Here is a 26,993-nt window from a genome sequence, read left to right on the forward strand (position 1 = left end):
TAGTGAAGGAAGACTGCAAGATACTGGAAAGCACGAATAATCCAAGACACAACAACAAATTTTGGCTGCCTTTTAAAAAAGTAAACTTAAAAGTGAAGTTTGCCTCTTTCTTAGATCTCTTGTTAATATTTCACAACCTTCTTAGCAGTATGAAATATTTAAAGTGAAGCTCTAACTGCATACTTTGCCTTTTGAATCCTTAACTGTACTTACAACCAACAAGAAGGGGGGGGGGCGGGGAGGTGTTGGAAGGAGGGAGAGGATATGCAAAACCAAAGTTTTTGACTCTGGTGGTCACTAAAGATCTTATTTTTGGAGATGGGGGAGGGAGAAAAGGGGTGTCCTGGACAAAATCCAAGTTATATTATTTGTTATCTTATTTAGACAAGATTGCTACATTCTATATGCCTAAATTTTAGCTGCTGTATTTGCAACCACAGTTGTTTGGTATATCAATAGGTATTCCTGTGCAGTGCTTGGCAGGCTTTTAAAATGCACTCTAGGATCTTTTGGATTCAAAGATAAGTAATTTAAGCATCTCTCTGTCACCGCAGCACAGAGATCAAACTCCATATATAAGTGGGTTTACAGTATTCATTTTTACTGAATTCAACTAGCCACGCTCACTAAGAAAGAAGTTAATTACTTAAAACTAGTAGTTAACCTCAAAATGCCATTATCTTTCCATCAGATGCTTAAAGTTCAAGGCACAACAAAATTGAAAAAAAAAAAGAAGGATGGGATTATTCGTGACAAGTGGCTTGCTTTCTGTTCCCTTTCAAGCTGCTGATTGCCAAAATCCAGACACTGTTCATTTAGTATCTGAAGGTCAGCACACACAGATAACTCTGCAGATTTAAATGTTCATCGTTTCTATGCACATTTTTGCAAGTTTTAGATGGATTAGACCTAAGGTGAAAAATAGGATGTGTATTTCCAGTGTGATATTTACTACTTGCTAAAGTAAGAGTAGGCAGTTGTAGTCAGTGAGCTGCTTCAGTGTCAGTGCCACTAAAGCCAACAGGCAAAATATGTTAGTTCTATCCTTGTCTACGGCAGTTGAGTTTTAATATATGTGATACCAGCAAGCAGAGCAGAAGCTATATGGACTCATATATTCTTTGAATGATAGTGAGGAAAGAGTATGTGTTAGGCAGAGTGCAACAATTTCAACAGGTGCTGGCAGACCGCACGCAATGCAGACGGTGGCTGTACTGCACAGGTACCTGAGGGCTAGGAGAGGACAGCCAGGTATTAGACCAAAACTTTGATGTGAGGTAAAAGCCTGTACTAATGGGCTGATAAAACAGATGACACTAACATCCCAATAACTGTATGTGGGCATGCATTTATTGTTAATGATGTTTATTATGGGTAGGCTTTAGAGATCTTGAAAAAAGGGGATCTCCTCCCACTGAATACTCTGAAGACACAAGTAGTCAGTGACTTCTGGAACAAAGAGTCAGTCTAAATAGACAAATAAGCAAGAATGACTTTGGACAGTCAGAGACAACAGAAAAAATGTAAAAGTGAGGAACAACACAAAAGGAATAAATGATACTGTATTAATAAGGTATATATTATTTTCATGATTCATCTTCTAATTGGATTCCTTTAAAGTGACAAGATAACACAAAGAGAAAGGCATTCAAAGGGCAGTGGAAATCATGAGGACAGGGCAGGTCAGAAGAAAGTAAGAGAAGGAAGCTGAAGTGAAAAGAACGAAGGACAGCATGGGACAGACAGTGCTTCAAAGGTCTGCAGGCCTGAAGGTCCCCATCCGGGTTACCGCTGCAGCTATTCTTGCTGGCTCAGACCTTCACAGGTCTCTTGCCACGTACGGCAGGGAATGTGGAGGACAGGGCAGAAATAACCAGTCGGTTCTCTTGGCCCCATATCATCTGTGTGAGGGAGCTTTGGTCTAGCTCCTCTTTCTGGTGCATCAAGCCCCTTACTAGTAGGCTTCTGCAGCAGCTCCTACAGGCTGGAGCCCTCCTTTACTTGTAACTATATTTCCTGTATATCTTTGGTTTTAGTTACATTTTTATCTTTAGTACAAATAGGCCAGTATGTTCAGGAAAGCTTACCCAGTCTGTTCAAGGCCTCTTCAAACTGAGAACCTGACCAAAACTCCAATTTTTAATGTATCTCTGCAGAACTCAGCACAGTATGTGGTGCTTCAATTGCATCTTAAACCAGGCTTCAGTAAAACCCTTTCCCAACTATGGACTGTTTACAAGGCCTTCTTCTGTAGCGCCTTTTGAGAAACGACTTCCTCCTGCAGTATGTGCCTTCTCACAGCTACTGGTTGCTTTGGTACAAGACAGTACAGTCCCCTTCAAAGGATTTTTGACAACTCTTTTGTACAACTGTGTGTTCAGGAAACACTTCTCTAGTGCTTGGTTTATTTTGATAACCAGGATAAAAACCCTGATGCTGTGGTTTTTTTGCTGTTTGGTTGGGTTTGTCACTCTTAGCACTACACTACATACAATTAATTTCAGAATTATCTCAGAAGAGAGCTCAAAAAACCACTTAGATCCAAAATAAAAAAAGGGCTGTGAACAGACCAATTTATTCCCTGGCTTTCAGAAATTACACTTCTGGTGTCATTCTATATAGACACATTCATCCTGAATATGTTAAGCTAACTTGTTTTTAAGTATTAACCAACCTGGGAAAGGTTTGTTGTATGGCCAAACCCTCCTAGTGATGATACAGTTTACAGAAGCCTTCTTTCTGTCATCAAAAATGTTTCCTGAATAGAACAAGCTGAATGCCCATGAGACTTTTTTTTTCCTACTTAAATTACGTCTATACTGTAAAGTATTCGTTTGCATTTCTAGGAGTTAACAGTAGGGCTCTATCTTCTCCACACTCCTGACATGGCTATAGCCATGTCCTTGACTACTGTATGAACAGCTGGCTGTTGGGAGACACAAACAGCCAAAGGGCAGCAGGCGGTCAACTTCCGAGAGTTAATTTCTTCTGGAGTTGTCAAGTTTAACTGAGATCCACGCAAACTGAAGGGCAAATATCCACACATCACTATGCAATCTGGGTATAGTCAATGACTTCGCTAGTCTTAGCTAATATGATTCAAAAGGGAGGTTTTGATCCTATGTGCCTTTCAAAAAAGTTCCTTCATAATCAGTAAGAAGCCATAGTTTTTGTACTGGCAGTTTAGTTACAGCTCATTCTGCTTGCTGTAAAACTGACTGCATTTCTTTCTCAGAGATCTGGGATTGACAGGGAAAGAAAGAAACCAACCATGAAGTAAATTACGCTTCACACTATAAAACAAATGAGTTTTCTGAATTGTCAACAAGAAGCCAATGCTGGTGGGAATGACAGCTACTTGCAGTAACAATTACTGGTTTAACAAGCTAGAAACAAAACATGTCACCATCATACTTTCCTGTAGTTTATATATTCACTTTAATGGCTTCTCAGCTGATACCAGCTGTACTGGGAATTAGACCTATTCAGAGCAGATCCATCAAATCCCTGCCAGAAAATGACTGAGCCAGGCTGGATCCTGGCTGATGCTACTCCCTACTTCCTTTCCACTCTGACTTTGCTGATAGGAAAGGTGAGACTGTGTATGAAAACTTTTCCAAATACAGTGGATGCTTCCTACCTTACATTTTTAGTTTAACCCTTTCTAAAACTAGCGATTATTTATACCCTATGCTTACAGATATGTTTTTCTTTTTATTGGTATTACATATTAATATGCATGCTAGTATCAGGACTACATAATGAGGGACCTGTAAGTGCTGATTGCCCCAGCATTGTTTAGTTCACTAGAAAATTGAGTTAATGTACTGGCTATTGAGAATGCAAGCTGGCATAGTAAATTATACAAAGTGTTGCTAAATGGGGAGGGAGACTAGTGGCAACAGGAGAAAAATGCAGTTTGGAGACACATGAATGGAGAGCTAGGAACCTGGGGGAGTGCTTAGAGAAGTGGGAATGCATGGTAGACCTGAGAGACAGCACAGGTGGCATTAATGTGGAAAAGGATGGGGGACAAAATGGAAAGAAATTGGTCTGAAAGGAGTGGACTTAAAAAAAAGCCTCTGTGTCAAGTTAACAAGAACTTTCAAGAGAGACATCCTAGGTATCTTTCAGTTTGTTTTATTCCTGTATTCCTTAACAGAAAAATCACTGCTCATAAACCTTTGCAAACAATCTTGCAATTAAATCATCCTGAAGTGAGAGTGGAGACAGCAAACTGTCCATAAATGCTCTTCAAGGACATTTGAATTATTATAATATCAGAAGATGGAATAAGAGGTTTCTCTTGCTTTTTATAATTATTTGTTTCAATTTTCTTCAAATGAGAAATGCCAAACAATTTGACAAAAGAAATGAAAAATAACCTACTTCCTCTTTGATTTGCTGAAATCTTCTTTCAAAACTCCTTGCAGGAAAGCAATGTACGTTGAATGAATAGCCTGAAAATAAACATCTTTCTGGATCCGAATCAGAAGATATTTGGAAAGATCTGACTCCAGAAAACTAAACCAAATTTAAGAATAAGCACAGAAGGAAAATCTTAAGGGACAAATGCTAAGGGTATCTGCATACCTTAGCGGCAGCAGAGGAAGACGGGTTAATGGATGGTCATAGTTGGTCAAGGTCATAGCTTCAGTACAATGTCAGAAAAATAAGGAACATGATGTAGAGAAGCTACTTATTTTTCTCTACATCTCACCTCATGTAAACCTCACTACCTGCGCGAAAAGCCAGTCTTTGGCCTCTGTCTGTCTAATATTTTGGTGTTGGAACAGAATATGAGCCTAACTTATGCTTAGGAAAAACTTCCAGCATATGCCTTTTTGAGAAACAGATCCTTGAAATACCATGATATTATATAATTTCCACACTGGATAAAATTGCAGTCACCACTTTTTTAAACGCTATGTGGAGGCAAACACCTTTTAACATTCTTATTTTCTCTTGTAACATCCATCCCAATAATAGCATCAGAGGAGAATATTCAGCTCCTACCTATTGGTTTAGAGTGAACACTAGGAATAGACACAGCAGCAGTGCTGTTCCTGCGCTGCTAGATCCCATGCAGAATGGCATAGAAAAACAAACATAGTGATCATGAAGGTATGAATTTTGTGCCTAGCCTGACATTTTTACAATAGACATATTTGTAGCTACTGTAAGTTAACACCATTAAGAGGAATATATCTGAGGGAATTCCAGCCCCAAAAGTCAGAAGATGAAACCTTAGAAATTAATGCAAAATGATCATATATTTACACTGCAAACTACTGTTGAGACACAGACATGAAGAACTGGAATACATTGAGATATACAATGATAATTCAAACTTAATTTTTACTGCTATATAAACAAGTAGAAGAATCCTACAGTCTTATTTGGAAGTTTGGAAGGGGCCTCCAGAGGTCATCTAGTCCACTCCCCTGCTCAAAATATGTCTAAATAGATCATGTTACTCAGGACTGTGTCTGGTCAAGTACTGGACACTTCCATGGAGGAGATTCCACAACCTTCATGGGCAACCTGTTTCAGTATTCAACTATCATCATGGTAGACTTGTTTTCCTAACACCTAAGCAGAACTTCCCACGTTCCAACTTGGGAACAACACTAAAAAACACTTCTAGAAAAATGAGGCACCTTCCCTTCTTCAACACAAACAGGTACATGGCATAAAGATACTTTAGGTGAAGTATACCAGATTTCTTGACTATTTGCAGAAAAGTATGCATTTTGACTTTAATAAACGCTTTCTAAGTAACTTTCTTAGCAGAAAACTAGAGAATAAGGCCTTAATAAGCTCACATGGCAGAACTGGCTAGAAAATCTCAGAGTAGTTGTCAATGCTTCACTGTCAAAACGGTGAGATTTGGTTACATGGTGAGATTCTCCAGGCACCTATACTGAGTCAGCATTTTAATTTAATTTCATTTCATCTGGAAGATAGAATAAGTAATATTTTTCTTAAATTTATAGAAGACAAGTTTTGGAGGGGTTCAGAGAATACTGAGGGCAAGACTAGAATTTAACATTGTCTTGTTGTATAAGTAGAGTAAGAGGACTGGTTTGACCCAATTTGATGCGTGCTTTTTCCAAAGCCTAAATTACATGAAATTTTGAGTTCTATACTTTAAGAAATATTTGGATGCTGGAAATAATCCATCCACTAGGGACTCTGGTTGTATTGAATGAGTTTAATTTGATGCCTAAGTGCTTTCTTAAATGGAACAAAAGACAGGTCAGTACTGCCTCTGTATGATAGCAGATATTTGTATTATTTTTATCATTCCATCAACTATAATTGTAGTCACAGTCTATACTCCCCCTGTATTAGATGATATGTAAACACACCTGAGACGATCATCTTTGTTCCAAAACATTTACAAACAGATTATATTTTGATAGACTAGATTCTTTTAACATAAGAATCATTCATGTCATAACTGTTGAAGCGTACTAAACAGTGTTAAATAAAACTTTAGCACAGAAGTACTAAAGACTAGAAGAATTATTGCATTGGGATCAAGCCAGTGGCTTTCTGATATTAACTTTCATTAATACGTCTTAGATTTTTCTAAGAAATTTCGGCAATTTTACTCTGCAACTGTTGAAAACATTACTGTGTTCTGGGGCTTTCTAGTTTGAATCTGGAATTTATACCAACTTTCTATGTGGAACTCAGGTTTTGTGAGTGTGCTAAACTGATCTCAGCACTGTGCTGCTGAAGGAGATGATCTCACCAACTTCTGGCCTCATTTGGCTTGCACCAGGGCCTCTGGGACCGAGCGATTAGCTGTATCAATTTTTTGAGTAGTCATTCTTCTAGATGACCTGTACTTATTTTGGCTTTGGAGTAGCTTAAACTGCTCACAGACCTCTACCCGTGGCTTTTCTTCACTGAAAATCTGTTATATATTTAGCAAAAAAATGAGCTAGTTTAATCTCTTTCTGAGCTAAGTTGCTAAACCTGGGCAAGTGCTGGATCAATAATGTCTTAGCTTGTGACTTCTGTAGCAGGACTTACAGTGACAAACATTTTGGTGCGTTTCAATGTGACCATTTTGGTCAACTCTGATAATTTTTTTTTTTAATTTATTTTTTATTTTTACTATCAGAAGAATCAACATTTAATACTTTATTTGAGAAAGTTGAATTTAGTTATCTAAATGAATATTGAAGTTCTTATTTATGTTGCATAGCACCATTTAGTCAGGAATCTTTCATGATTTCTCCAGACATTTACTAGCTAATTAAATCATTTACTACACAGCAGTTTTCACTTATTTTCCAGTTTCTCCTGTTTCTTTTTAAAATTTCTAGTTCGGGTAAAGAAAAGCACTGAATAGTTTTTTTTTTTTATGTAGTGAGCAGCAGCAGAATCTCAAGAGAAATCCTGTTCCTTTACGCTGTTCAACTCACTTGTGCAGACCAAAGGAAAAATGAAAGCATTCAAACTTTTTCATGTTTATATGAACTCAGTCAAAGTTTGCTCATCCTATATTGCCCTTGGTTACTTGTATGACTGATTTATATATTCAAGGGCTTTTGTCCTTGTTTCATTTTACACAGTGTAAGTGATACAGTTGACTTCAGTGACTTCCATACAGTGCTTAACAAGGCCTCTGTGTAAGTATCTGCAACTCAGTATTTGCAATCAAATACCCTGGATCCACCGGGCAAGACAATAATGTGAAATATCTTGACATTTAAAAAAGAAAATTATGGTGTCATTCAAAGAGGCAGAACAGCTTCTGTAAAGAAACAGACTATAAAACAAACATCTACCCTGCCAAAAAAAAAAAAAAGAAAAAAAAAAGGAAATTTAAATCTGGAAAGATGAATAAAACAACGAAATCAAGAGGCTCATTGAGAAATGGTACTAAAGAAATTCCTAAGCTGTTTATCAAACCTCAGCAGCCTCTTTGCAAACAATGGTTGTGGCAGAAGCTCATCAAATCTGCATTATTCTTTTAATTTTTAGCATTCATTTGTGTACATTAGAAAAAGTCTCTCCAGGCTTTATTTTCCTCTCACTTTGCTGCTTGTTCTTTATTCCCTCCATGCTAAAGGAAGAAGCTATTTGCACTTTCATCTTGCAGCCTTTTCACTTCTTCCATGATCTATTCCTGAGTTTAGAAAACTGGAACAGGGCTGGAATATGCTTTCCAATCTTTTTAGTTAGTTTAATACCTATGAAAGTTACTGCATTATAACAGAAAACAGAATATTCTGCTTCCTCATGAAATATGAAGAACAGATCTTTTCAAATAATAGTCTAAAATATTGAGAATTAATCTATTTAAACAAGCAGACAACACCTCTCCCTACCCTACTGTGGTGAGATACTGATATACTAAGAGAAACTGCAACCTTATTTCTGTGATACTTGTCCATTTTTCCTGTGCTTCTAAATATCTTCGGGTGACTATTTTTTCCTTCAGCATCTTTCTTTTACCTAGTCTTCTCAAACAGTGTTAGATCTGGAAAGATATTTTAAACACAGTCTATATTCTGTAGGATGGAATGGGAAGCAATGAATTTACACTAATTTAAGGCAGTTTGCAGGAAGGAAAAAATGACCGAGTAAAGGCTACAGAAAAACCTCCTGATAATAGTTAACTGAAGGACATTAGAGATGTTAATTATATGTGGAAACCATAACTGCTGTTCTGCTTTCTGGTTTCACAGGAGAGGTCTTTGGAATTGTAATACAAATCAGTTGAGGTTTTTCTGTTTGTTTTTTAGTATGAGTGAAGCAAAGTAGTTTCTCTAACATTTTTCTCATCCTTTGTGATATAAATAATCAGCATGAATCATAAAAGCTTGGTACTTCATTTCTTTGTTTCCTAACTATATTGGTATGGATACCCCATTAACTGAAAAAGTGAATAGACAGCTATTGGTATGCCACTTGTGATGAAGAAGGTTTGCATCCTTACTGTGAAAAGTATGACTAAGGTCCTAGAAAATGGATTCTGTTGTGACGGACTGCTGTAGAGCACAGGGACTAAAGCTTTCACATCTTATGCAGGACCTTTTAATAGAACAACAGAATTTGCAAAGTCACATCATCTAGTAATTATTACTAGTCCTCAGTAATCAGCTAATAAAACAAAATTACAGCACAATACATTATTTCTGGGAGTCAGGTCTGGCTAGCTAATACTTGTTCTTAAACAAAGCTTTTAAATCACAGAAGTTTGGGGACTGAAATTAATATACTCCCTGTAATATTCAGAATTGTTCCTGTTTTTTTCAAAGACTATATACAGTTAAAACGACAATTACTCTGTCATATTTAAGTACCAGACAATACATCATGTCATGACTTAATACACAAGTTCATATCATTTTTTTGACCAATATGGATCAGCTTGTTACAGTCTATGGAAATTTGTATGAAATGTTTGAAAGCTTCTTATTTTCTTTTAGCAACGTTCTTGTCCTCAGATAGCAGAGGTACACTGATCTGCATCAGCTAAAGATCTGGCTCCATAAAGTACAAGTGAAGTATTAGATTAGCATTTTCAAACCTTCTATGCCTGTTCAATTACTGCCCTGTTCCCAGGCTTCCAGGAGACCTGCAGGTTCATTTCCAGCCATGGCATGAGCCAGTGCACTCCGTGTGTGCAGTCTAGTCTCTCTGCTCATCTGCTGCAGGTTTCGTTCACACTCAGACTAATTACATGCTCTATAAATCTAGTGCTTCTTGGGAAATCTTGTTTTACTGTGCACATAAAGATGGGTGTTGACTTGGTTCTTCCTGGATTTGATTTACCTCTGACTGCAGTGTCCAAGTGCACTGAGGAAGGCGTTCAAAAGCAGGTTGTTGCCCCTGCTGGACCAATTTATTTTCTGGGAAGGCTTCTGAAAATGCCATGAGAAGATGCTGTAGGCTGGATGAATTATCTGGGGAAAAGCAACCCACATCCAACCATCACAGCCTCTGCCCCACTCCTGTAACGTGATCTGTGTGGGTCCACAAGCTGGCAGGGGAGGTGCTGCAGGCATTTCGGGGATGTGGCAGGAAGCGCTGCTAGAGCAATGTGCCTCACCTCTGACACCATCACTGGGAGCCCTGTGTCACCAGAGGAGCTGGTGGACTAGATTAGATTATTAGTCATGGTTCAACATTTTTAAATGGTAGTTCTGATGAGCTAAGGCTCTTGAACAGTCAATTAGGTAGTATTCTGTTTCTGTTCTCTCTTTCTTTTTAGGACTGTATTCTGAGACCTGTGCACATACAGTGCCTACTTTTCTCTCAGAAAAGCACACACCATAAAAAGTTTTCAGTAATTTACAAATCTAATAGTGCTGACAGCAGTTGAACAAAGTATTGTCAATGGATTGCAAGCAAACATTCCTCTATCTATGAACAGCATATTAACATAGAGACATTCAAATGTTAATTACTTCAAATTTAGATGATACAGATGTGAATTCTTCAGTTTCTCCTGAACTCCTCACCATGTTTGCCTGAATAGACTACTAATCAATCCAACCGTTCCCGATCTAAATTTACCTCTGAGTTACCAAAAAAAATAAAAAGCCTCACAATGGGTTGGCAGCAGGAAGCATATATGTACAAACACTTATATAGAAAAAGAAATCTTTTAAAATTCACTTAGAATTTTAATTACTTAAATTATTTATTTTTAATGTGTTAACTAATTTATTTAAAATTAAAAGAATTATTTTCCAAGAGTAACCAGAAGAAGCCTGAAGTAAACTTATATTCGGATTTAACCTTCACTCGTGCTTGCATGTTCATGCCTGTTACCTGAAACTAGAATTTGATTTGTAAAAAGGAAAGGCTGTTAACACTGGCTTCAACAGCAGCTAAGAGCTGGCATGAAGCCATGTTGCTGCTCATTGGCAGCAACATAGGAATATGATATTTATCCAGTTCATCCCTCCAAAATCCTCTGGTAGTGATGTGAAGCCATATTTGCATAGCCTATAATCATGTCTCCTATATTGTTCATATGATCCTCATAATGGAGTGGCCTGAAGGGAAGATGATTGATAACCATGTGCAAAGTTGGTGGACCCACACTCATGTTCAGTTGTACAGCACTCCTACTTTGGACTTTTATTGGCTTGTTTTCTGGGTTCAGCTGTGAGTATTAACATATTTTTGTGGTTGGCATCCCCATAATTACTCCCAATAAGTACACAGTTGTGTCGGCTAAGTATTTGAGAGGAAAGAAGCAGGCCTTTTACGCACTACCATCAATGCTACTAAATGCCAGAATGAAGACAGAAAAAATAATGAACACTGGTAAGTTTGACTGAACTACTCACTGAGCTCAAGAAATTCAAATAAGCATTTTTTTGGATTTTGGAGTGCTCACTCCATCTCTGACCTCACCAGACAGAAATGTTCTTTTCATAGGAGAGAGTTTGCTCTTTTGTGTTGCAGAAAACAGCAGCCTGAAGGACTGTGTAGGTGTGCTGACATTTCAGTCATGACGCTTGTTGCATTTGTAAAGGAAGAGACATACAGTTGATTTTCATCAATATATTCCTCTTAGCCAAGCTCACGGTTTCTCAGTACCTTTGTCAGTGATTCTTTACAGGTATTAAAGAGAAGTGGGGACCATATGGATTTTTAGGGAAAGTTGAAAATGAAGACCCTGTAAAAGAGGACTCTCAAACCTGTCCCTCAGAGGATGTAGGGTAAGGAATAACTGGAATTTCTGTAATGCTGATTCATCCTCTCTTCCTGAGTTATTAATGTGTCTTTTTAATACTTCTGTGTCAAGAAGATGTTCAGCAGGATAAGCAATGTATGTTGTACTATACCCTTCTCCGGGGAATTTTTTAATTGCCATGGTGATGTCTGCGCTGTATCCTAGATGGAACAAAGGCCCCAAGACATTGAGGATAATGGATTATGTTATGTAACACAGGAATTTTGGAGCTACTCCTTGCTTAATTTCCCCACACTTGGAAAGATGGAGATAAGGTAGTATAGTTAGAGAGACTGTGAGGGCTGAGTAATGGCACTTTGCTAACTGGTCCTCTGAAACTGGCTTTAACTATGTCCATTTGTAGTGGACAGAGCTATTCCTCATGGTTGTATCCCAGTCAGATGCCTCTATCTCTGTGGCTCTGGTGTTCCTCAAAGATTCTGCAGTTTCACCATGTGAACTGATGCTAAAATATGGACAACATGCTCTGGTCAGGTATGGAAATTTCTGCTGCTGTTTTTCACCAAAATAAGATAGAAAAATGCCAGCAGCAGGCTGGTGCTGGTGCTTTGTGCTCTGATCACACAAAGGGAAAGGAAGAGACAACTTTGTGTTCAGCTCCTTGTTCTCCTATAACTTTCTCTTCTCTCCTTGAAGAAATCACCTGCATTCCCTCCACTTTAATTTGCTAAATATACATGCTATAACAGCACTTCCATATGACTTATGAACATTTTGAGGAGAAGGACTCAATAAAAAGTCAAATATTACTTAAAGTTGGTAGCAAGAATGAAAATAAAGTCAAATCCTTTGATACAACGCTGTCCTAGCATTACTGGTACATTTGGGTGTAACAACAGCACCTAGAGCCAGTATTTAACAGTAATTCAGGGTTCAGTCCTCTCAATTAGTGTCTGCCATGGAAAAAATGGAATCAAGAATTATTTGTAAATAAAGCAACAGAACACAGTTATTACCTTGCATGCTTGCAATAAATGTGATAATACTTTGCATGCTTGCATGCTTGTAATAAATGCACTTTAAGCTCTATGCTGTATTTAATAATTGAACTGAGTGAAACCTACACCGAATCGTGACGATTCATCAGGTAACTTGAACAAATGTAACCTCCCCCCCTTGCTCTTCAAAAGAATATTTTTTTTCACACAAGATGTGAAGTATGTTATTAGCCATGTTGTACTCTGCTCATTTCATACACCTGATCCCTGCTTGTCTTTGCAAAGATGAATGTGTTCAAATCTAAATACAATCTCTTGCTAACAATAACATACTGGGAAAAAAAAAAAGAAAAAATACTGCTATTACAATTATGTCCCCATGGTAACAGAAATGGTACATCATGAGGCTCTTACACATATTTATAAATTCCACTTCTTCTCTGTGAAACTCACTGAAAATATATCTCAAGCCCACTGCCAGGACAAAGCCCTATTACAGTCAATGGCAAGCATGACTGTCAGACCTTGTCAGAGTGTATATGGAACAGAAACACATTCCCACATTTTAAGGAGGCTCCTCAAGTAGATGCTCTGCTTAGAGTTAAGATGGCTCTTCTATGTTCTTTCTCCAGCAGCTTTTCTGCCGTGTAAGATTTGCATGCATCTGGGAAGACCTGTATATGTTTTGAGCAAACTCCACCTTTCTTTTAAAGCAAGATAAAGTAGCTGGGGAGAGAGCATATGCTTCTTGCAAAGCCTGTCAGATTACCTGGTGAGGAGAAACCACTGGAGTTTTTCACTTGCAAAAAAGAGCACATAGGGCACAGTTAAAAAAACTAAACCAAACCAAAACAAAAAAAACCCCCACAAATTAAACAACCCCCACTCAGAATTTCACTTGAATTAAGTTAAGCAGAGCAATCAGATTCCTCATCTCACACTCCAAACTCAACCTTATTCTAGGTGAAATTCAAATTATATTTTTCTAATTTTTATTTTAAAGAAGAAATTAAGATATTCAAAAGGCCAAAAATGAACATCTACTCCTATCCCAGCAGCACAGAATGCTTTAGTAACATTTTATCATTTTAACTCTAGAAACCTTTACAATTTTCACAGAACTTTAGCTATAAGTAGAAGCTTTATTGTCAGTTGAAGGTTTACTTCCTCCCTCTTTTGTTTCTCTCCTTGTGTACCTGAACAGTGCATGGTACAGGTGAACCTCAGGCTTCAATATCCATGCAGAACACATATCTGAAAATCCCCATTCTATTTTTAGATTTTCCATGTCAAGCTCTACAGTCACTAAGTCTGAATTGTAACTGTGGGTAGGCTTAAACCTTTTATTGAATGTGTGCTGTCTCAGGTGTTAAACACAGACCAGAACTGTAGCTAGTCTAGTGCTCAGGGCATCTGTCCACCACTCACACTAGGAGATTTCCCTTCCTCCTCTCCCACTCCCTCCCTCCCAGCTGCCGATGCTGTTTCTCACCAATGTTGCCCAGTGACTTGCAGACCATCCTATGGCACTTTCCACTACGTGAATCCAGGAGCTCACTGTAACAGGCTTCACCATGGCTCAAGCTTGTGGCTCAGCATAATCTGTCCCAGGACCTCTCTGCACCCAACAGCAGATACTTGTTTCCATTTGTGGTAACACTGCATTATTGCTGCTTTGTTCCTCAGCCTGTCTCTTCTGCTTCTCCTCATTACAATATGCAATCATCTGGAACTAATGTCAGCAGATGTGGCAGTCAAAGTTGCTACATGTTGAGCTGTAAAACTGTGTGCAAAGACTGCTCTCATAAGGACATTTATAACAGTGATGAAAGCTATAATGCTACGTAGTAGTTTCGTAGCAGTACTGTACAGTATTCATGTGGCACTACTGCATTGTTATTTGTAGCTAGGCACCATTTCCCTTGCGTTAAATTTGCTGAAAATAATCTGGTTGTAGGTTAGAAGGAAGATTTACAAAGTTGTTTTTTAAAAAGTGTTTGTTGATTTTCTACTCATTTAATTACATTTATAATAATTCAGTAAAAAAACCCCAAAAGATAATAAGTAGTCTGAACAATTTCACATGTTCCTGATGGAAGGGCTACTTGTACAAACTGTCAAGCCAGGAAGATGCTTTACAAATACTAATTATCATACACCATAAGAACAATAGCCAAGAGTTAGAACCAGTACACCATAGCTGGCTAGCTTTAAGTACTGCTGGCACTGTTTTACTACACACCTTTACTCCACAGCCCAGGTAATAAAGAAAATGGCATTACACATCTGTACATAGGTCAGCCTGGATGTGTGCATTTCAAAGGAAAATGACATAAGTAGGTATTGCTTTGAAATAAGTCTTCCATATCTTGAACTTTAAACATTACACTCTGATTAAGTAAACATTTATGAAGATAGATCATATTTTGAAGGTGAGAAGATGCATAGAATTGAAGTAATAGCAAGATGAGGTCTTGGCTGTCACAGAACACTGTCTGCTAAAGAGAGGTAGCTTGAGCTGAAATGTTTGGTTTCTCCAGCAGTATTTCTAGTAAGTGTGGTCCACTCCTTAATTTGTACAGTAGTTCTAGTAAATATGGCCAGACAGAGGAATCACTGAATGTATGTCATAGTTCTAAAACAAAACAAGAACAATAAATAAATAGAATGAGAGTGCAGAGTCAGACCTTAACCCACCTGTCTCATGCAGGACACCTCACTGGATTAACAGTCATCCTCTCCTACAGATATTTATAAATTTGTTTACAAAATTGAGCCAATATATACAAGTCATTAGCCTGAACGCTTTGCATGGATGATTCATCTCTTTCACAAATACTCTTCAGCTGCATTCTCTTTTTCAGCTGTACATTCTAGTGTAGGTTCTTGTTCAGCTCTGCTGCACTGTTCATATGATGTGAAGAGGCTGATTTTTTAATTCAGATAGGAAACAGAGGAACTGTCACTGCATCTGGGACTGGTACTGTCACTTTGTCCTTCAATATTATGGAAAGTGCTTAGGAGAACAGGTTGTGTTGGGAATATGCCAAAGATTTGCCCTGCATTGTTCCTGGCTAGAGATTTAGGGGACTTCAATAAACCTTACTCACTGTATCACAAATGAAAGCAGGTGCTGGAAAGAGAGTGAGGAGGGAGTCTCCCTACACAGAAACTGTTTCCCATATAACTCGTAGTATTTCAGTTAGTCCCAGAATAGCCATTTACTGCCTTGCTCCTCTTTGAATTTACAGTTCAAAGTCAGCCTTCTTAAAAAATAAAACCAGACAGTGGCAGGAGTCTGTGCCACTCTGTGTTATCTCTAGCAACAAAACTCTGCTTTGCCCAGTCAGGAGCAATTCTACAGAGCAGTTCTCTATTTCAAAGACCTTCAGCATATAATCTGAAGAGCAATTCATATGCTATCTATCACAAATCTAATAAACCTATGAACTCAATAGAAAAGAAGTTTTCTTTTCAAATTTCACTTTAATTAACTATTCACATTTTGGTTTGCCTTAAGATTTTACTTCTTTGATTAAAAATAAATTAGCAGAAATTAAATCAAAGATCATTCAGCACACAAAGCAAGGAAGACATTTTCAGGCTGGATTTCACAGATTTAACTGCAAAATTCACCTCAATGCTACAGGAGATGCTTAGCTAAATCCTGAGCACAGCTTCATCCCTAAAGGTCTGCAAGAGCCAGAGTCTGAGTTGGAAGGTGAGAAAGTCGCAGAGTCAGATACCATCCTAGCAGTGAAGGTGCCTCAGGGCTGAATTTGGCTTTGAAGTGGAATGTGGAAGAGATGAAAGGGTGATGTCCTAAGTGCCTTCAACTTTCACTAAGGTCACTAGCAGCATGGAGTAGTTGAGTGTAAAATAATGCAGACCAGCTTAAAGGAGGCATTTAGCACCAACAGAATCAGGGCAAATTAGCAGCGGCTGCAAAGGGAGCTCGCCTAAGGCAAGCACAAGACCAAGGTCACATCATGCAGGATTGATGCACTATGCTGACTGGGCCATGTAGTAAGACATATCATCTTGCACTCTGTTTAAACAGTTTGCAACAGTTGCTGTAATTTTGAAGGAGTGCTGCTTCCCAGCAATAGGCTGTACCACTACAAGAGTAAGTCATAGATTTCAGAGCTTTGTTTTTATATAAAAATCTCGCTAATGTGGCAAATATCAGAACACCAAATACAAATGTGTAGTTTGCAGTGGTCTCAAGAAAAATGCAGTTAAACAGTGAAAATTCCTATTTTCCATTTCTGAATTTTTACTGAATCATTTTGCACTTTTTGCATCTATTTTCAAGAAACATAAACATTCTGTGGCCTGTTCCTGTTGTTAAGCCTCACATGCAGGATCACGGAATATTATTAATACTATTTATGCATTGGTAATGCCTGTTTATATGGCATTTTCTGCATAATTGGAAATATCTGCTGTAAGCTGAGTCAAAAACATTTTACTGTGATAAAAAAATTACTGGATAAGTAAAGAGTAATTGCATTAACCTATTCCGTTTGTGGTGAAAGGGGAGTCAGGTGGGGAAGAAGCATCAGGAGTTCAAATTTTTCATCTCACAGATCTTGTACACTGCCTTTTTCTTCATCTTTATGTTGCCTAAAAAACCTGTTTCACATTGCCAACTCTCCATGTAGCTTTTTATTCCTATGCAAAAACCCCAAACATTCCTTAATTCCATTCAAATTTGCATTTTAATTAATCTTGATTTTTGGCAGGTGCAATGCAGGTGATGTCTTAGGCATCAGGGGTAATGAAAGCACACCAGTTATGGGGCAGCCTCACTCTGCACCCTCTACTATATTCTTCAAGATCAAGACTTGCTGCAGCTACAGCCCCCAACTATGGATGACGAGAGGTAGTCCTTGGCAAGCAGCTAGAGTTTTCATTTCAGTGTCCTTGCAGAAGCACCAGGCTGGCTTTTTTAAGTAACTGATTTTTATCCTCACCTCTGAGGTAGCAAAACTCAGTTTTGTCTGCACCACTAAGAAGCCTTGAGCCACCTCTAATACAAAAGTTTAGCATTAACCTCAGCATGTGAGAGGATAATTGCAATAGTCCCCTATGCTGACATAGTTAAATAAAGAATGCAAGGTCACTATGGTGTTTTCGGATGGGCTCCAGTTGGGTGAAGCTGGACCCCATGATGCTGCTCTGGCCTTGCCTAGAGGTTGGCCACACAGGGTGCTGGGGTGCCACAGCACCATGAGCAGGAATGGAGAAGTCCAGCCCCTCTGCTACTCTCCATACGTTTCGAGAAGCTCAGATTCATCTTGCCACTATGGCTGCCTAAAGTATGGCTATAGCATCAGTCTTTTGGCAACTGGCCATTTTATGAGCGCTTAACTCACCCTCCAGCCCATTTCTCTCAGTACTAATCCTATAAGAATTCAGGCTTTTTCACTTTATACAGTTTAGTGAGCTCAGTGCATGACCCTAAAAAGGAAGAGGAAGAAAACCCCAAGCTGTGTGAAGCCAAAATTAAACATAACAGGGTTTTAAATAATGTGGGGAAAAAACTTCATTAGGTGCTAGTAATTTGACATTGTGGATCAGCAGATGTTGAGAATGTGTAATGATCAAGTGCTGAGACAATGAGATAAGAGCTAATGAACTGATTAACCTGCTGGTTTCAGTAGGGTGACATTCAAGCAATCAAAAGTGAAAATCTATATAGGGAGTGCCTTACATGTCTCTCACTGGCTGCCAGCCCATTTTTAACTTCAGACTACAATTATTAACTTCAGTCTTGCTACAAAGTATCAGTCAGGAACCCAGCATTATTCCTGTAACAAGGGCTGTCTTAAAGTGTTTTCACAAACTCTTTTATTAAGGTTCATGGTAATTGAAGCCCAGTTCAAATAGGCATTACTTTTTCTGTAATTTATGTGAGATTCAACCATGCAAAAATAAAGAATCTGGATTTGAAGTGCAAGAATTACAGCTAATATATGTTAGTCAGGACATCACTTTGTGCAAGTCTTCTGGGAAGTATGTGTTTCTTGCTAGGTGATGCACGTCACTGTTGCATGGCAGTCTATAGGCATGCAGGCTTATTTTACTTCTTTTTCCCGTTGCTTTTTGCTGCACAGCTTTGCCAGTGTGGTTACTAGATGTGCTGACATCCCTTGAATGTTCCTTACAAAGTTTGTAATGTCCAGACTAATGATCTTCACAAAGTATTGTCAAATTTTCATCTCTTATCTATTCTGTTGAACACAGGGTAAGGGAAGGATAATGTGAGAATCTGATGCTGTGTTTCCAAAGACAATCAGTCTGATAGACTGTTTAAATTGAAAAGACGGACAAAACCATTGATGGGAACTGGAAGAATGGACAGTGCAATTCCCTTTGAAAAGCTTCCAGAAATTGTTACCTCTGCCTCCAAAAATGAATGAAGGACCATTCAGGTCTTCCTGATGTCAGCGACTTTCCCTTTGTTAACTACGCTGCCATAAAATAATGGGATAAACAGTCCAGTAGCAATTTGCCATCTGTGCTCACAGTACATGACTACAGTTATGAGCCAAGTAGACCAAAGTAGCCTCACACCCACCTCCCACTGTGGGAACTAAACCTAACTCTGTTAGGTGTGCTGCTTGGCCAGTATTTCTGAACAGCAAGTAACCTAAAGTAGCTGGTATGGGAAAAAAGCACACCAAACAACATGATATAGTTCCTGGCCTCATTCTCTGACTAATTTTCCCAGTGCCTCAGAATATACTGTGAAGTCCTTTTTCTTTGCTCCTTTATAGTAGAAGGGGTTTGAAGTAGGAGCTGCTTTGCTTTCATGCTCAGCACTTTTCCCTTTTCCTGTGTGTATTTACAAAATATTGCAAAATGACAAAAACTGGTGAAGTTCTATGAAGCATTTGAAGCCCACCCATTATTTTATGTAGAAGTACTGCACAACTGATGAAAAATAGTGTTAATGCAATTTGCTGTAAAGCTCTTAAAACAGTGTCCAAAAAACTTTTCTAGCTGGGAGAAACCCTGAAGAATGTCTCCTTCCCCACCTTTCACCAGTTTCACTTGGGACCATAGAGATGGACAAACCCTCTAAAATCACAATCTTTCCTCTAGTGGTGGGTCACTCAATCCAATAATGACTAAAATGTTGGAAGCCATTTGCTCCAACAAACACTATAAAAAACCCACCACTATAAACCAAATTTCAGCATGCAGCAGTTTTTATAGCTGAGGAGCAATGATGGGATTTATGATTCAAACACTGATGGAACCTTAAATATAGTGATCCAAGTGGGAGTTATTTTGTTCAAATATACTCCTTCAGGCTCTAAATGCTTAAAATAACAGAAACACCAGGAAAACAGCATGGGCCATCTTTATTTAGGACTTGTCTTCACTGTACAAGTTACCTTTGCGTCAGTACTCTCAGGATACCCTCTTTGAGCTAGGTCTGAGTGAAAGATCTCACTTCACAATAACTCTTGGCTTTCAGAACATGTCTGCGGAGTCTCCTGCGGGCAAACCTGTGATGGCTCTGCCACGTACTTGGCTGCCCGGCAGCGGCAGGCAGCGGAACCATTCAGCCAGCAGCACAGCTGGATTAAAAGCTTGCTGTCCCCCTCAGCTCTGCTGTAGGGGACTGCTCAGTGACGGCTCTCTAGCCTGTGTCTGTGTTGTGTGCTGGCTGATAGTAGAGCTCCTTTCTGGTACTCCTAAAATAGTTAGTCTGACTGTGCTGTGGGCTCAGGGCTTCAAAATAAATCCCCACGGCGTATCATTAGCTTAAGCATCAGCAGCACTCCAGTTTTAGTACAATCTTTTCCTGCTACTGAAAAGGGAATTTTTGAAACATCACTTATCTAAGGCTGGGGCCATTCATGTGTAGAAAGAGATCACACAGGGAATAAAATGTGAGTTTAAGTCAGAATTTAACCATGCAGGAGTATGTGCCATTCAGCTAATAGTCCTGAAACAAGCTTCCCACAACATAATGGATTCTGAATTGCTCTGCACCTTTGAGCAGCCAGTTATGCCTGTGCAAGGCAACACAACTACTGTCTGCCCCGCTCAGAAACCACACAGCAGTGGTGCTCTCAGCTTTGCTCAGGAGCAATAGATGGGACATTGTGTTATAGGAACTTGTTATGTTTGTCTGACACAGTACACAGAGCTTTGAGAAAATGCTGTTGAACTTTTAATGATAACTTATCATTGGTGGTGTCTACATCTGACCTAAAAATGGCTATGATGAACAGAAACATATATTACGTTTTATATGTCCTTAATTTGCAACACTTGTCTATAGACTTTAGTTCATGGTGATAGGAATGATCTCTTAAGGATTGTTTCTTCATTCATGAATTAAAGATCCCATGCAAACTAGCTTTGTTGTGCTCTAACACGACAAGCAGGTTGTTGAGAGAGGCACCAAATTAATTTTTGTATGGCTAGAGAATAACAACTAGTACTGCAAATTAATTACTGCTTTGCCTGGCTGAAATCTTCAGCAATGCCTTCAGCATGCTAATTCAATGCAGTTTAACAATGTCTTCCTGAAACCAAAGGGTTAAAGAGACCTGTTTCCCCAGGATGCCATCTAAATGAGTTGCTCACTTGAGATACTTTAAGGTACCTGGGGGTGATGACCTTAAATAGAAAATAGAGGGGAAAAGTACTAAACCACTAGCTGTGGTCTGTGCTTTATATTTTTTATTTTTATTTTCATTTTAAAGGAAGGTGAGAATGTGCATTTGAGGGCAGACTTTATTCATGCATAATATTGATCTTTACCTAAAATCTTTTTATTTGTTTCTATGTTGTACATCTAGCTATGATTATACATGACCTAGTAATGCTGGCATAGCATTTACTGATGCTGGTCCTCAAAAGGCTTCACTTGCTTTAAAAATGGCATTGTCTCTTGCACTGTATTTGATTTTACAGGCTGTGTAACTTTTTACTATTGTACTGCTCTAAAATGGCTTCAATTAAAGGTCTCTCAGGACTTTTGTTCAGTTAGAAGTCCACTAAACAGCAAAAGAGTAAAGAGTACTGACCTTTAGTAAAGACTATCATCAAAAAGAAAAAAGCCTTTTATTTTTCCCAATGAAATGTGATTAAACCTTTTTTTTTTTTTTTTTTTCCCTCCCATTTTTGGGCATTTAGGAACAACATTTAATTTCAACACTGACAGATTTAAGTTCAGAGATCTAGACATACAAGCAACTCTGATAGTTGCTGCTGTACAGGTGACTGAAACTTGCTATGATACTCCCTTAGACTGTAAATGAAGCTTTGAGTGGTGTTGGGACAGGAATTGTGCGTTCAGTTAGGGGCACGTGTAATACAGACAGTATTACACATATAGTATATTCCATTAGCTTCACACAACCCAGGTGGATACTGACACAGTACCTCCACAGAAATAAGGTCACCAATATTTTCCTGTGTCTGAGAAGTGATGAATTAAACTCTTTAATTAACTGTGGCATTAAGATGGCTGTTGTGTCACCTGAGCCTACATGAAATAGTCACAGTAGGCAAGAGGCAAGGCCTTGAAATTGCAACTACTCCAGGCAGAATAATAATGTTCTGCCTTGACAATGTTTTTCTGGTAAAGCTGATACAACACTTTTTGTATAGTTCCACTGATACCAGTGGTGCTACTTACCTGCCAAGAAGCTACTCAATATGGCCTCAACACATATTATCTGAGCTTAGTCACACTTTCTTTGTTCAGTATTTTTTCTACTATTTGCATAAGTCTGGTGTGTAAGGTTAGTCAGTGAGAGGGCTGCTCCTAACACAGGGGAAACAGGCAACCCCTGCTATAATCTGCTTTGCCTTTTGAGATTCATTATTAAAGAAGGAGTCCCGGGCCTGGCGGAAGGATACCCTCAGGAAACAGTTTGATTGAGTGTGGTAATATGAAATATGTTAAAAAGTACCTGTGAAAACTTCTGTTGCAGTAAGTTAGAAGCAATGATTCCTTTTGCTTTGAAAGGCACCTTAGCACAATTGGCTATTTCATAATAGTCAAATACATTTACCTGTGGTGTTTTAGCTGTATGGTACTAAGCTGTGGTTTGTTTATTCTTCCTCTCCTCCTTCCTCCCAGGATGAAAAGAATCAAGTATTAACAACAAACATCTGGCTACAAATGGTAAGTTTTGAAACAAAGTATGGGGTTTTTCCCTCTGGTCTTTGAATTTAATCTGGTGAGGGGTTTAAATTTTAGGAAACTGTCAAGCTTTTGTTCTGTATCTTGCTACGTAGCGGACAAAGCTCTAAGCTGAGTGGAAAACTGCAAGGCTGAGATTTAGGTCTTGATGTTTCGGGTATTTCTGAAAACTTTTAAGAATTTGAGGTACTACATCGAAGTAAGTTACTAACTCACTATAGTTGATTTAGTCATGCTAAGCTCTTCACTGTCATAAGATAACGGTGTCCTAAGAGTCCCAGGTAGAGTAACTGTAGGTGCAAGTACCCTATCACTCATTTCAACAAATCCTTTATGTTGTAGTAAATAATTTGATAGTGAAAGAGAACTATACATGCAAGAAATGCATTTCATCTGTAATAGCTGTTCTGATCAGCACTCTGAAAATCATCGGATGGTTCTTCTGATATATAGGAAAAATTGTTCCAAAGACGTTCATTATCCTCTGAGAGCTGCTGCCACTGTCCTAACTGAATGTCTCTGCCATGCTACTGGTTTTGCTGTCTATCTCCTTAAGAAAGTGCAAGAGAATTTTAAGTAAAATGGCCACACTGTTCCCACGTTCTTCAGAATGTTGCTTAAACATAGGTTGTCATCAGAAGTTAACTGTGAACATAAGAGGTTTTTTATGTTATTTCTCTAAATTCTGTATCTGAGTTACGTGACTAAAATGGGTATTGGAGTATCAGTTCAGTTTCCTAATGCTCAGCTCAGACCAGTATATTTCTTCCTGGTTTCTCAGTTTGTTTTGCTCACATAGGGTGTTTATTTTTCAAACAGTAGCTTTATTTTACACTTTTCTACATTTCTACTGTAAGTTTGTGCTTTACAAAGACAGGGTGATACACGGAGCTTTCCCCATTCTGTAGCAGCTAGGATGAGAATTTGCCATTAGTTGAATTCCCATCTGTATTAGAGAAACTGAACTTCTTGGGTGAAGTAAAGACTTACAGGAGAGTTTTATTATGTAGGATAATCATGTTGCTTAGTGGAAACTTTGTGCCTTTCAGTTTCTTTAACCAGCTCGTTCAGTTTAAAAGTATTCTTTTTTTCTTTTATTGTAACATTTTTTTATAGAGCACCTCTCTTGAACTGTAGTAGGCCTTAGCAATTAAAAAATATCCTGGTGGCCTACAAAGGATAGCATGGCTATTCCATTTATTCACAAAGAAAAGTTGACATGGAAGAAGCATTCAGCTCATGTTATTTTACAGGCCTGTACAGTAAGATTAAAACTGTCAAATATAATATGTTTTTGGCTTTGAGCTACAATGACAACAGTTGCTATGATTTCTTACCAGGAAAAGAGGCAATTCATACTCAAGAAGCTATCAGTTGTTTTCTTTCTCTTTTATCCCACAGCATCCTTGTCCTTTTTGATACTATTTTTGGGTTAGTTTTTTTTTTTTTTCCTTAAGGAAATTCCTGTTTCTTTTATATATTCTGTATTTATTTTGATTTACTCACCTTAACACATACTGTATGTGAATCATGTTATGACTGCAAAGAGCAGATCACTTGTTTACTACAAAAAATGTAGCTACTCTTCATGGCCTGTTTACACATTACAAAAAAAAAAAAACAAGAGATGTCTGTGTATTAACTGTCTATTAATGGTATACTAGACAGATTCAAAGCATGCTTAAGGCAAACATATGTCATTTTATTATGCTAAATGGTCTGAAATAAGTTTTACTCTGAATTCCCCTCTCTACTCCCTTTCTTTATATGTATGTGTGTATAATCAGCGATGTATCTTAAATATACTTTATGTAATCATCACTGAAATACTTAAATAAAAAAACTAACCTGGGAGAAAGGGGAATATAAATCTAGTATCTATACATGCCGACTCTTTGATCCTGACCACCATCTCCTTGGCAATACTGTTCAGTATCAAAATCTTAAACTTGATCTAAGTTACAGCAGGAGCCTTGCCTAGTCACACAGAATAATACTGACCCAAGTACCCTGAGCTGTTGGCTGTTTTAATCTGCATCAAATGTACTTCAGCTACAGTGGAGAGTGTAGCTCTAAAGTTAAAACAAAATGAGGCAGCTCGTGTCCAGCTGGACGGATGAGCACTTCGCACACACAGCTAAACAGAGCAACAATCTGCTTAACATTAGCTCTAACAGAGACTTTAATATTAAGTTTTCTGTCGCTCTTTGGACTGTCTTTACATCATTCAGTTTCACCCCATGCTACATCCTATCGGCCATGATAACTCCTAAAAGAAGTCAGACAAAGAAATTATTGGCTGTATTGATATAAATTGTTGTAATGCAATTCAGATGGAAAGACCAGGAGAGCCTGCTGCACACAGCCAAGGCAGCGGGCAGCCCCCTCTGCCGCAGCTGCCCGCAGCCTGCCAGCCCCAGCCCTGCAGCCACTGCTCAGTGGCCTGCTCTCCCAGCTCCTGAGAGCAAGCTGCCTACAAGAGCCCACAGGTTTAAATGCCTCAAACCCACACATTCTATTTGTTTATATTGATGGACTTTGTAAAAAATAGAGGTATCATGAGGATCTCAGTATATCTACATTCCACAAAAGATGAAGTGGTAAAAAGGAATGACACATTTGTCCATTGGGAAGTTCAGGTAAAACAATTTACTGTAAAAATGGATGTAAAATTTTTAAAAAAATATGAGAAGCAGTTGATCAGCTTATAGAAGCTGTGTATAGATGGGCGTGAGCAATACACATAGTTTAATTAGAGAACTGTGAATGGAGCAGGCAGTGAAAAGAAAAAACTATGAACAGAGCCGATCAGATATTCTGATTTAAGATTTCTGTAAAAAACTATTACCTGTAAAGCAAAAGGAAAAAGCAATGCACAACTCAGATCGTTTGTCCAGGCGACAAGGGGCTACAAATTCACAGTAAAAATTGAATGAGATAAATATAGATGCACAGGCCAAGAAATTGTATAGTAAAAGCTTTACAGAAGATGGGTGATGAATGCTATTAGATGTGTTGCATGCATCAAAATGGTCATTTACAAACACTGTTCTAGAGGTACAAGAATGAATTTGAATACCTGCAGCATGCGCCTATGTGGAGACTTGTTTGGTGTATCAAACTGATACCTGCCTGTGACATTAATGCAAGGAATTACAATGGAACAATTTGATGTGAATACCCCATGAGAATGATCAGTAACATTACCTCCACAATACCCATTGGAAAATTTTTTCTGACCTTAATGTCCATCAGAGATTTTGATAAGGGACACTAGACTGTTGAGGGGCTCACCCGTTTCAAGATTTACAGTTTAAAAGACTAACACTTGGCATTGTAACAGCACTGGAAATCTGGATAAGTTTCCCCTAAGTTATGTGATGCCTGCAGCTATGTGAAGTTAATGTAAATAACATAATATGGAGATAGAGAGAGGCACAATATAACGAAGCATAGAAATTATAAGAAAAAATAAATGTTGTGAAATAAAATTAACTTTATTTCTTATCTATACCTTTTGCACACAACAGTAACCACCCCTGTATCCCGACAAGTCATCTGCTTAGTCGGGGTGAAGTGCAGCCTCATTTTCAGGAAAATACAGTAGCTCATGCTAGTGTTTCGCAGGAGGCGGGGAGGTAACCAGCTTGCTAGAGCTGCCAGGGTACTCAGCTGCCTGCGGCTTGGGGCAGTGCTTTTGTTTATGCCTGTGCACGATCATACGCTTCAGTGACAGCATCTGGGATTTAGCAATGCTAAACACAGGGCAAACCCCTATTTTGGTCTGACTGGGACAGATCCCTGCCTATACTGGCAGTCAGGGACTGGTGAGAGGAGCACTGGCAGTCCCAGGGCAGATGCCTCCAGCACAGTGTGTGCCAGGCAGGGAGGGAGCTTGTGCGACTGCAGTGCTGCTGAGCACTGCGCAGAGGTTGCAGGAGCTGCTAAGACCTCCTACGCTGTATTAACCATTCTGCCATTTCAGTTGTTTGCCCTGTCAGCAGTGATTGTTGGCTTCTCTACTCCATGTCTATAATCAAGTTATTACAACCTGAGAACTTCCAACAACAGAAACCAAAATTGTCTATGAAGATAAATTAACTGAAGTTAATGTATGAATTGTAAAAGAAAATCTGTTCTATCC

At 38.6% G+C, this 26,993-nt stretch overlaps 1 protein-coding gene across 2 annotated transcripts in view; it reads left to right on the plus strand.

Annotated features, from left to right (window-relative positions):
* Window positions 1–26,993, plus strand: part of LOC104368968 (neuronal acetylcholine receptor subunit alpha-7) — a 45,168-nt gene that overhangs the window by 1,838 nt on the left and 16,337 nt on the right. Inside the window, exons 2-3 of one of the 2 annotated variants that reach the window (XM_032990434.2) lie at window positions 11,600–11,699; window positions 22,787–22,831. In XM_032990434.2, the coding sequence (XP_032846325.1) occupies window positions 22,829–22,831 (3 nt within the window). In that variant the 5' untranslated portion in view covers window positions 11,600–11,699; window positions 22,787–22,828. The remainder of the gene's footprint in view (window positions 1–11,599; window positions 11,700–22,786; window positions 22,832–26,993) is intronic. The other variant, XM_042804219.1, reaches the window with a different exon arrangement.

The sequence above is a fragment of the Tyto alba genome, unplaced genomic scaffold (genome assembly GCF_018691265.1).
Source record: "Tyto alba isolate M040663 unplaced genomic scaffold, T.alba_DEE_v4.0 Super-Scaffold_41, whole genome shotgun sequence".
NCBI lineage: Eukaryota > Metazoa > Chordata > Aves > Strigiformes > Tytonidae > Tyto > Tyto alba.